At 38.9% G+C, this 12,326-nt stretch overlaps 1 protein-coding gene across 2 annotated transcripts in view; it reads left to right on the plus strand.

Moving 5' to 3' along the window:
* Positions 1-457: 457 nt before the first annotated feature.
* dnah7 (dynein, axonemal, heavy chain 7) overlaps positions 458-12,326 on the plus strand; it is a 102,008-nt gene continuing 90,139 nt past the window's right edge. Inside the window, exons 1-15 of one of the 2 annotated variants that reach the window (XM_037789075.1) lie at positions 458-655; positions 1,601-1,688; positions 1,863-2,043; positions 2,846-2,924; positions 3,467-3,647; positions 3,729-3,801; positions 4,022-4,147; positions 5,607-5,726; positions 6,897-7,080; positions 7,252-7,431; positions 8,485-8,757; positions 9,074-9,201; positions 9,568-9,646; positions 11,503-11,727; positions 11,848-11,994. In XM_037789075.1, coding sequence (XP_037645003.1) covers positions 578-655; positions 1,601-1,688; positions 1,863-2,043; positions 2,846-2,924; positions 3,467-3,647; positions 3,729-3,801; positions 4,022-4,147; positions 5,607-5,726; positions 6,897-7,080; positions 7,252-7,431; positions 8,485-8,757; positions 9,074-9,201; positions 9,568-9,646; positions 11,503-11,727; positions 11,848-11,994 — 2,142 coding nt within the window. In that variant the 5' untranslated portion in view covers positions 458-577. The remainder of the gene's footprint in view (positions 656-1,600; positions 1,689-1,862; positions 2,044-2,845; positions 2,925-3,466; positions 3,648-3,728; positions 3,802-4,021; positions 4,148-5,606; positions 5,727-6,896; positions 7,081-7,251; positions 7,432-8,484; positions 8,758-9,073; positions 9,202-9,567; positions 9,647-11,502; positions 11,728-11,847; positions 11,995-12,326) is intronic. The other variant, XM_037789074.1, reaches the window with a different exon arrangement.

The raw sequence follows: 12,326 nt of genomic DNA on the forward strand, positions 1-12,326 counted from the left end.
GAACATTTAGACATCATTAAAACAGTCATAAAAACGTTAAAGATTAGAAAATAAAAACAAGCTAAAAAAGTTAGAATAGAAGCTAAAATAGAATATAACACACGAGTAAAAGTTATAGTGCAGTATATAAGATAATTATCTGGTTTAATAAAAGGCAGCAGCAAACAGGAAAGTTTGAAGCTTTGATTTAAAAGAACTAAGAGTTGGAGCGGTCCTGCAGGTTTCTGGGAGCTTGTTCCAGATATTTGGTGCATAAAAACTGAACGCTGCTTCTGCATGTTTAGTTCTCTGTGCGTTGCTATTGGCTCAATTTCCGCCAGTGCAGACCAGAGTTTACTGCGCATGTGTCGTACCCCGCTGATATGACGCGGGACTTCTCCTCTCCCCACCCTCCTCGGGCTAGGATAGGTCTTTGGGCAGTGAGTCTCGCGACACTTCTCGACGACCGCTTCACGCGAGTTCACCGTTGCTTTCTTAGCAACGGCCCTAGCAACGGCCCTAGCAACGGCACCAGAGTTTCGTTAAAGAGTTAACTAACGTTAGCGTTAGCTTCTGATAACTTTAAACAAGTAGCAACATGAGTTCAGCCAGGAAGAAAACTAAGTTTACTGACAGTCCATCGTTCTTCCCACCAGACCCACCAGACCCCCCGCAGGTAAGTCTAGAGAACAGTAAAGTCAGTGTGGCTACCTGGTTGGAATCAGTGTTTGGATCAGTGTTTTAACGCTCTATTCACTTGATCTGCCACCGTGACACTAAGCTATAACCTCTTCACTCATGCTATAGTCACATGTGGATACTTGACATGAAATAAGTCAAAAAGGTTAGTGTCTTGTAACGTTGTCATTTTCCGAGTTGTCCGGTTGCACGCTTTAGTTATTTAATCCGATCACTTGTCTCAGATGACTAGTTAGTGTCAAACAAACAACCAGCATTGGAGCCTGGTAGTGATGGGAATTCCGGCTCTTCTAAGTGAGCCAGATCATTTGGCTCAGCTCACCAAGAAGAGCTGGCTCTTTCGGCTCCCAAACGGCTCTTCATTTTACGACTTCTGCCTTTTATAATTCAGCCAAATTTAGCGCTGTTTTGATCTATAATTAGTATGTGTGCACATATATCACTTAAATTATTCAAATATAATTATACTAAACCTTATAATTTCCTGAATACCATAATTTTACATGCTGCTTCGTTTCCAACTGTCACTCATCTTGTCTGCTATTCGCGCACCACACTCCTCTCTCTTTCTCTCCTCCTCTCCCTCCTGCTCTGTACCTGTAGACCGTCAGCGCACCACGCGCCCCCACCCCTCCCTGCTTGATGGTATGATTGTCTGTCATCACCTGATTGGTCGCATGGATGTCATTAACACAACATTCAGTCACAGTCAGTGCATGGAGCGCCCGTGGCGCGGAAAAGATAATCCTATCATTCTGCATTGAATTAATAAAATATAAAAAAAAATAAAATAAAAAAAAAGGTTCTCGGACGGGAGCCGGCTCCCATCATTCACTTAAAAGAGCCGGCTCTTAGAGTCGGCTCGTTCTCAACGGCACATCACTAGAGCCTAATGGTTAACTCCATCATTGTCCATGTCCAGAGACAACAGCCGTGGATGGACAAACCTTCCTTTTCGCTGTATCCCCCACTCAAGCAGACACCTGAAGGAACTGAAGCAGCTGTGAAAAGTGAGTTCACTGTTCAATTCAAGTTTAGAATTGGTAATAATTTTCAGTCAGATAAAAGATATTGTCTTTTTATGCCAACTCCAACAACATCAGAGTTCTGCTGACACATATTCTGAGCTCCTGCTGTATTGTATAAGGAGCCTGGTGTTTGTGTTTGCCCTGTGTGTGCTGCAGGAGATGGGCTGATTGAAGGGGTGGACAGTAGACCAAGTCAAAGTCATGGCAGAGGCCAGAACCTGCTCCAGAGCAGGAAGGCAGTGCAGATCCATGGGACCTCCAAGCATGGCAGCAGCAACCGCATGCAATTCAGTCAAAAGCACAAGAATCTACGTGAAACTGTGGTTAGATTCATATGGTTAGTCACTCTATTTTTAATCAAGCTTAATTATCTGTCTGTCATGACATTTCCATTTGTGTATTTATCCATCTCTACATCAGTGTGTCCTATAGATTGATAGATTGATTGATTGACTGATTGACTTTGTTGATCCCAGAAGGGAAATTGAGGGCTCTATATGGTTTGGAAGGACATAACTGATTTTAATAGAATTAGATGTTGAATTGTGTGTGTGTGTGTGTGTGTGTATATATATATGTATATGTATATATACATATACATATATATATAAACTGTATATTGAAATATATATATATATATATAAACTGTATATTGAGATATATATATATATATAAACTGTATATAAAAATATATATATATACTGTTTATAGAAATATATATCTATATATATAGATATATATAGATATATATATATCTATATATATATATACTGTATATCTGTATATAGAAATAAATATATATATATACTGTATATATATATTTCTATATACAGTATATATATTTCTATATATACTGTTTATAGAAATATATTTCTATATATATAAATATAAATATGAAAATAAATATAAATATACAGTATATATTTCTATATATACTGTATATAGAAATATCTATATATAGATATACTATATCTATATATATATACTGTATATAGAAATATATATATATATATATATATATATATATAGAGAGAGAAGTCAAAACCCTTTTGAAGTCAACTTTGTACTGTAAACCATACCACCACTGCTACAATACACTGCTTAGAATCATTAACGTGGTAATTTCTTTTTCTTTTTAGCCAGCAGGAGGAGGAGGAGGATGGCAACGCTCCACCATGTGGCTCTTCCAAATTTGCATCAAAAAGGGAACGTGAAATGGTGACACTTGATAACATATATTATATCACAGGCCCTCTTTTGTTGTATATGTGCCCATAATGAAGACATTGTGCCCATCATTCTTTAATCTTTTATTTTGTTGGTCTCATTGGTTGCTGTTGCTGGGTATGATTCTTTCTTAGTGCAGTTTTCTTTATTTTATGGAAGAAATATGTCTTTGATTTAATTGAAATTCGACTCTTGCTTGTACTAAGACCAAAAAAATACAACTATGTACATTGTTTTTTTTTATTTTAGCATTGTTATTTGCAGTGGTATAGTTGACACATAAATCAGTGAACACTCTGTGAAAATAAATCTTTTGCGCCGGTACACAACATGGAAAATTAAGTCAGCATTGGCCAGTGGAAAAGGAATATTTACACACTGAATCATATACTCCATACAAATTGAAGCTTACTCTCAATGAGATTGCAGATATTTTTCCATCATCCAGTAATCCAAAAAATAAAAATCATGTCATGCATTGTTTTTTTATAATGTCGCTGCTGAAAATGGTTCGAAATGTTCTGTCTTGTCAGAGATACAACTACTACATCCAGAAAGGGATAGACCTGGAGAATGTGGTTCCTCTGGAGGACTCTTGGCTGGACAACATTCAGGAAATGGTACCCAGCCACCTGAAGAGCCTGAGCACACCATTGGAGCTGCTGGTTGATGAGATTAAGGAGGACTACCTGCTCAGCATCAAGAAAGCAATTGGTAATTAATCACAATTTGTAATGCACAAGGATGTGGTCACAAATTATTGTTTGTTTTAATATCTTTTGTTTGTGGGTGCAGTGAAATATACATTCCGAGATTCAGGGGAAAACGACGAAGACAAAGTGAAAGATCTGCCTCCTCACAGACTTGAGTAAGTCAAGCAGGACGTGACAGAGATGTTTCATGTTTATCTTGTGAGAAGTGCCTGTACTTACTCATACTGTGTAGCATGGCTCTTGTGACCAAGCCACATAGAATTTTAATGAGTTTTAATAAGCAGTGACTGGAAGCTTTTAGAATTATGAATCCTATATTTTGCGAGAGGGGGAAAATCTGCTCTTCAAAGTCCCTCTGTTATCTTTCACTGTCAGACTGGAGGTAAAGCCAAAACCATGGAACGAAGCCTTTGTCCATGCACAAAAGAGGATGAGAGATAAGCTTCACTCTATCAACCCCACTATGCTGCAGGTGATGCACATTTGGCATCTCTCATACAAGTAAGCATATACACATTTTCAAAACTACAACTTGGGTGAATTTATTTTTACTATTCAGAAAGAAATGATACACATGTAGGTGTTGAGTGAGTCAAATTATCATTTTTTATATATATTTTTTTGTGTCAAATCATTGATTTCTTAAAGGGACTGTTTGTAACTTCTTACACGTATAAATCAATCCGGGTCGGTGTCCCATGCGCGCTCGCGTGTGGCTACTCTGTTCAGACAAGACTTCAACACAAACTACACGGAAGCACCAAAACCTCTTGGTTGTATCTAGTGAAGCCCGTCTGTTAAACAGTGTTGGCCGCGGTTGGAGGACGCGGGAGAGACCGTAGCTTTGGTCTCCAGGACCGGAGTCTCTGCTGTACTCTGCTCCTCTGCCTGCCTGCTTGCCTTCACTAACACACCGCGCTCGTTCTCACTATTTCGCTCCACTCTCACGGGCCTGCGCGCACGCGCACACTGCAGAAGAGTTAGTAGCTCTGAGAATCGCGGTCGGGAGGCTGAGGCAGGAAAAGCCAACACTAGGATCAGCATTGATTCATGGAGAGACCTTTGTCTGGTCAGCTAACATTACTGCCAAGCAGCTGACTTTCGTTGACTTAACAGCCACAGGTGTCGCTGTTAACAAGCATTTCTGATTCTTACAAACAGTCCCTTTAAGTAAGTAGCTGTGTACTAAGCGGGATAATGTACAGCTAGCGGATCATTGTTGTGAAATAAACCCCTTCAGGGCGATGCAAGACCCCTCCTCTTCGTGTCAGGGTTTATTTCACAACAATGACCCGCTAGCTGTACATTATCTCTTACATATGATATTCCATTTCTGCCAATAAATTCCCCTAAATGTTACACACTGTTAAATTGCAGTTAATTATTATAAAGGGAAAAACAATGTACCACGTTCAATATTTTTGATACCTTTTATTCTATAACACCTAATTAAAAAGTCAGATGCACAATATGTGAACTTCTTTATTACTTATCATGACAGGCTATTATGCATTATTGAATGTTACTCTAAATTCTATTCATCCAATATGGTAACTGTGGGTATATTATACACTAATGTTCTAGCATAACGGTAGTTGGAAGCACCACTTTCTGCTGTGAAGATACACAGCAAATCATAAACATTTGCAGTATACTTTGTATAAATCATTTCCTGTTTTCATGAGATTTCTGCGGACTGTTTTCTGGACTTTTAACAGTATTAACAAGCTCTCAAAGCAGTTTTTGCAAATAATTGCTGCTGCTTTAACGCCATGGACATTTTTAAAGAACCATAACAAAGTGTTTGTTAATAGAGAATGGTGTTAGATTGACCATCTAGGATTTTTACGTGCTTTTCCAAAGTTTGTTATCCCATGTCACATACCCCTGAAAATGCAGTTGCTATAGTAGCAGTCCATGTCTGCCTATCATCTTACCCTCCTGGATGACCTGCTTGCAGAGATCTCCGTCTGATAGACGTAGAGGAGTTCCACAGCAGAGAGGAGTCCATGGAGCTCTCTGTGTTTCAGCAAACTGTCACCAGACATGTTGATAATGCCAGAGGAATCCTCCTCAAAAAGTGAGTCCACATTATTATTTAAAAGGATAGTTTGGGTGTTTTGAAGTGGGGTTGTATGAGGTACTTATCCATAGTCAGTGTATGACCTACAGTAGATGGCAGTCGGCACGCCCCCAGCCTTGAGAAGCAGACAGAAGTACCGACATGGGAGCAAATCAACGTACTGCTGTGGACGGGGCCTGCAGCAAAACATATTTTAGCCACCTAAAAGAAAGGCTCACCTAAAAGAATCTATATCCGTTTAAGTGTACGCTATATATAGAATATTTTCACTGCTTTATCTTGCCGTCAGACAGCCCTGTCCTACGGGGAACTGAAAGTGAAACTTATCAATGCTCTCTTCAAAGCCACCAGACTCCATTGCCAACAACACACATTTCACTTTCAGTTCCCCGTCAGAAATATTCTAAATATAGCGTACACTTAAACTGATATTTATATTTTTAGGTGAGCCTTTCTTTTAGGTGGCTAAAATACATTTTGCTGCCTTCGTCCAGAACAGTGCATTACTTTTCTGCCGTGTCAGTACTCTTGTCTGCTTCTCCAAACTGGAAGTTTGCCGACTGCTGTTGGTAATACACCTACTATGGATAAAGTACCTCATACAACCCCACTTCAAAACACCCAAACTATCCCTTTAACACCAAGATACCTGTGCTCAGTTAAATAACAATCAGGAGTACTTTTGAATACAAATAAACATAATATCATCTTTGGAGTGCGATAGCAATTTCAAAATGGATACAGCGTTTTTCTGTGGTTCAGGATTATAAGCTGTTTTGAACAAAGACATTTGTGAGTTGCTTCCATAAAACATGGCTCTTTTGCAGTAATATCAACTGTTAGCCATAGGAAGCTATTATATCAGGAAATACATGTCTCCTCCACAAACCCCAAATATTTTTGTAAATCCTAGATTTGCATACTTGCAATTTTTCTGCTTATTAGTACTCTACCTGTGTATCACAACAATATGAAGTATATCTATCTATAGATATCCACTTATTACAGTGTTCTCCTCTGCCCCAGTTTCCCTACTGGTATCATTAAAGTGTCAAGATTTCATTATTTGACTATTTGATATTTGCATCTGTAGTTTGAGCACTAGTTGCATGTTAACACGGTCTCTGAATGTAATCTGAATTGTGATTTTGCTCTTTTCTGCACCAGTTGGCTTCCTGAAGTGTACAACATTTACTACCAGGGGTGCAGGCACAAGCTGGTGCCCGCCTCCAGCAACAAAGCCAAACTGCTGTCTTTCTTCAACTGTGCCGCTACACTGATGACCTCCCAGCTGCAGAACCTTGCATTAAACTCAATGAGGGACTATACACACCTAATTTCCCAAGACCCGGTAGGAGAAAGGTTAAAAAAAGTCAGGCCAATATATTTTAAAAGAGTCGAACGCCCCGGTCTGGAAAAATGGTCACACCTTTTCAATAAATGTTCAGATCTTGACCTAGATGAACAGGCGGACACTAACAGTTGCTCTCTTTTTGCTTTGGTTTGCTCTCCACCATCTTAGCAGTCAGAGCGAGCCTATGAGCACCCAGGCTTTGTGCTGCATCTGATCCTGGAGGACAGAGAGATCAAGTTTGAGCCCGAACTCAAGTTGTATGAGGCGGCCCTCCTTAACGTCTATCAGCTCATGCTCAGGTCTATCAACATGGTACCTCGCGTGGAAACCAAACTGTTTTCTGAATGGGTAAGAGCAAAAGTGTGTGCGTGCGTGTGGTATATCCACTCAGTTGGTGTTGAATCAACTTTATGATCATTTTGGAGGATGATCATAGAGAGGTGTTTCTCTTATTTAGCCTACCCTCATTGATATAGAAGGGGTGGACAAAATAATAGAAACACCTGTCATTGTAACGCAATACAGTTCAACAGCACCACAAACTGTAGCCTCCAAAATGATCATGAAGTTGAATCAACACCTCTCTGAAACAACAAAAACTCAGCATCAATAGTGTCTCAGTAATTGTATAGCACATTGTGATTTGTGAAGGATCTTAACTGTGGCAGTGGTTGTATTTTTCCTGCAGTCATGTTGTGTGGATGCCCTATTTTATATTTTAAATTCACAATAGGTAATCATGGCATTGCAAAATGTAGTTTTCTGCATGGGCTTATACCAGTGGGCAACCTCTGGGTCTGAAAAGTGAAGTTGAAGTGCCTTAAACTTGCATTCTACCAGCCAGCAGGGGGCGACTCCTCTGGTTGCAAAAAGAAGTCTGATTGTATAGAAGTCTATGAGAAAATGAGTCTACTTCTCTCTTGATTTATTACCTCATTAAACATTGTAAACATGAGTTTATGGTCTCAATCGCTCAAGTCTTCTTCAATACAGCATGATGTTCATTTAGTAAATTATGGTCCCATTTAGAGTCAAATAGACCATAAAGCAGGGGATGCTCTAGGGCGGGGCTACCTTGTGATTGACAGTTTGCGTTGTCCGGTCTGGGAGTTGTCCGTGTTTTCGTCTTGCAACTTTAACCCTTTCACAGTGTGTTTTCACTTCATGAAAGTTAATTGCAACATTTTGGTCGCCTACAAATGTCTTAATCAGCATTCGGTTGTACTTAGATCCACCCTCTTGTATAATTTCTGGTTGCAAAAAAAACAAGATGGCGACGGCCAAAATACTGAATCCGAGGCTTCAAAACCGTAGTCCTCAAACCAATGGGTGACATCACGGTGACTACATCCACTTCTTATACACAGTCTATGGTTTATACCCTACTTTGTGTCTTCATAGTCAGGCTCCCAGTTCGGAAGCACCCTAAAGCCCATCATCCTGCCAGAGATCCTTGAGGCCCAGCAGGAGGAGGTGCGATGTGTGTTCAGGGCTGAGTGTGTCAGGCCCAAGGAGTATATCCACGAGTACGATAAATACGCCACCCTGGTATCCGGGCAGGCAGAGGAGGATGTGGAGCAGTTCCTCAGTGAGCAGCACTCCTTCCAGGAAATCATGGTGGAGATGGTACACTACCAGCAGCTCGCTGACCAGATCCAGTACACATCAAGCAAGGTACTTGATCAGCAAGGTGGAAGTCACCAGAAATGACAATATGATGGCTATAAGAGTTATATATTACTTTTTATATTTTAGACCATTCGCTGTTGGTGAAATCTAAACTTAAAATGTAAGATAAAATTACAAGAGTAGAATGTGGAATGATAGAAATGAGGTTGCTAATGTTTCTTTACAACTACTATTCTGCATAGAACACTATCTAATAAATCCCAATACCTAAACAATCTCAAAATCTCAAAAGTAACAGTCTTTAAATCTTGATGTTTTCTATGATGTTAATAGTGTTACTGACCAACACTTTGGGCTTTAGGTGGTACGTCTTGGCATGTTTGAGGTTCAGTCCCATAAGCTTATCCACGCTCTCGTCAAGCGTGCTCAGGAGCTACAGCAGAAACTGGTTACTCGGCTGCTTCAAGACCATCAGGAAATCAACAAGAAGTCAGTTGGTTTGCCGTTTTCATCTTTTCTCTCCACATCCACAAACACACAAAAAAATTGCAGCAGAAGCAAATTATCATTTAAAAAAAAAAAAGCTGACAGGATTAACAGCACATTTCTGTTTGACATATACCGCTGAAATATGCATTGATAAGCTTCAGACCTTAGTTGGCCATTCTGGTACCTCGAAATAAACATTGTGCCGGTCAAGTTGAATGTATAGTAGTACCCTGTTTGGTTTTAGACCCAGTGTTAGCTGCTGTATATCCCAGTGGTGTCCCTTAGCTCCAGGCTGTGCCATAATGAGATTATAAGCCTGTGAAACCCTTCGTATATGCCACTGAATGAATGCTCGTCTTCCCACAGACTCTGTGATGAATTTAAGGAGATTGCAGAGAAGGCACTGAGCACACCAACTGATACGCAGAAGCTGATGGAGCTTAAGGTAACCAACCCAAAGTCTTGTCGCACAGACCAGCTTGGTGCAGTGTGTTACAGTGTGTGCAATTGTCCCTCACAATTCTGTCCACTAAGCAGTTCGGTATGACATTATATTCAAAGCCGTTTTACCATTTAACAGCTAGACGGGAGGTATATTGTAGATATCTATAATTCAATTCTTTCCAGTCAAAATTAACATTTCAGATATCCACAACATTATTCCTCCTAAGAAAAATGACATCACTTTTGCCATTCATGTGTATTGGGCTTTCAACTTCAGATATCCACAATTGTATTTTTTGATTGCAATAGAATTCACCCATTTTACATATCTACAATCCAATTGTAGCCTGCTAGTCAGAATTTTAATTTCAGATATCCACAATGAAAAAACATTCGAGATATTCATAATTTTGAATATCCAAAATACATTGTGACTAGTAAAAATGTCATTACGGATATCCAAAATTGGTATTAGTTCTAGTTAAAATGCAATTATATAATAATATCTATAATTACAATTATGACTAGAAGCAATGCAATTGCAGATATCCACAAATGTATTGTGGATATGTGTTCTGGATATCCAAAAAGATAATGATATATGGCAGAGATATCTACAATGCATTTTGACTCATTGTAATTACATTGTGACTAGTCAGAATTTTTATTCAAGATATCTATAACATCATTCTGACTAGTCAAAACGACAGTTAGAGATATCTACAGTTAAATTATGACTATTCCTAACTCCAGTTTAAGATATCTACAACGTCGTTTTTACTTGTTAAAATTTAATTTAAGATATCTAAAAAGAACAATGTAGATATCTTCAATTGAGGTGAATCAACGATACCTTGAACTGGAATTATGACTAGTCAGAATTAAATTGTAGATATCTGAAACTGGAATTACAACTAGTCATAATTCAGCTGCAGATATTCGTAATTCACATTGGTGATCTGAATTGTAGATATCTGTAATGATAAACCCCATACACATGAATGGCAAAAGTAGTTTGAATCGTACTACTCAAATGTAATTACAGATATCTAAAATTAGAGTTTTATCTAGTCAAAATAGAATTACTGATATCTTTAATTAGAGTTTTGACCAGGCAAAATGACGTTGCAGATATCAATAATGAATATGCAGTCTAGCTAATAGATGTTAAAACGGCTTGCCATAAATGATATGCCAAAATGGCTCACTTCAATTATGACTAGTAACAATTGGAGCTTTCTTTGTAAGAATTATATTTCAGATATCCAGAATGCTCATTCTATGTATCAAAAATGCAATTGTGGTTATCTGAAACTGAAAGCCTAATACACATGAATGGCAAAAGTGACGTAATTTTTCCTAGGAAGGATGATTTTGTGGATATTTAAAATAGGAAAAATTAAATTACAGATATCTGCAATATACATCCAGTCTAGCTATTAGATGTTAAAACAGCCACTTATACTTTTTAAGGATTTAAAGATATCTTAAATTTGGTTTTGACTAGTACAATCAAAGTTGTAGATATCTTGAAATACAATGTCTACTAGTACGAATTTTATTGTAGATGTCTTTATTTACAATTCTGACTAGCGAGAATATAATTTTGACTTGGAGAAATGCTATTATGGATATCTAAATGTAATTACAGATAGAAGTGTGGTTCAATTAAATGTTAAAACGGCTTGTCATAGACATTGCACATTAAAGATCCAGTCAGTAATAACAGATGACTGACTGACTAACTGGACTGTGGCAGTGGCAGCCATTAAATACTTTCTTTTTAAGTATAAACTATTTTGCCATTTAGGACATGAAGTACTATACCAGTCAGTGTTGCCCTGTACTCCCATCCAGGTCTTTATGAATAAGTTGGAGACCACAGAGATGCCTTTGTTTGAGCAAAGATTGGCAGACTCCAACACACAATTGTGTTTCCTGATGGACTTTGTCACCCTCTCACCATCGGACATGGAGCTCAACACGCAGACCTTCCAGTGGCTTAAGCGTATGCCATCCATCTTTAAGGAACACCGACAGATCGTTACTGAAAAGACGGAGCAATATCAGGGTGGCCTTAAGGTCTGTGTTTCTGCTCTGTCTCTCCAACTATTGATCTTTTGGCTGGAATCTAGTTTATGTGAATGTAAAATGAAAAAAGAAATGTTATTGCGAGAAAACATTTCTGTGTGTGGATTTCAGTTGTGCCGCGACCGCTTTGTGGAAGAACTGGAGAGCTACAGCACACAGGTGGAGGAGTACACCACCTTCGGCGAGCTGACGGATCTCAGCAAGTACTTGAAGAAATCCCAGGCCCTCAATGCTAAACTGGAGTTATCCTTGGAAAAGGTACATGAGGATTCCGATGTTTAAAAATACTATAGTAGGGAAAAAGGAGGTCAACCCTTAAAGGGATAGTTCGGGTCTTTTGAAGTAGGGTTGTATGAGGTATGGGGGCCGGCAGCAAAACGTATTGTAGCCACCTAAAAGAAAGCCTCATCTAAAAAAAATCAATATCAGTTCAAGTGTACGCTATTTACCCGAAGGGGAACTGAGCTGAAAGTGAAACTTATCTATACTGTTTTTGTCAACGGAGTCTTCTGGCTGTGAAGAGAGCATTGATAAGTTTCACTTTCAGTTCAGTTCCCCGTAGGACAGGGCTGTCTGACGGCAAGATTAAG

Source organism: Sebastes umbrosus, chromosome 13 (assembly GCF_015220745.1).
Source record: "Sebastes umbrosus isolate fSebUmb1 chromosome 13, fSebUmb1.pri, whole genome shotgun sequence".
NCBI lineage: Eukaryota > Metazoa > Chordata > Actinopteri > Perciformes > Sebastidae > Sebastes > Sebastes umbrosus.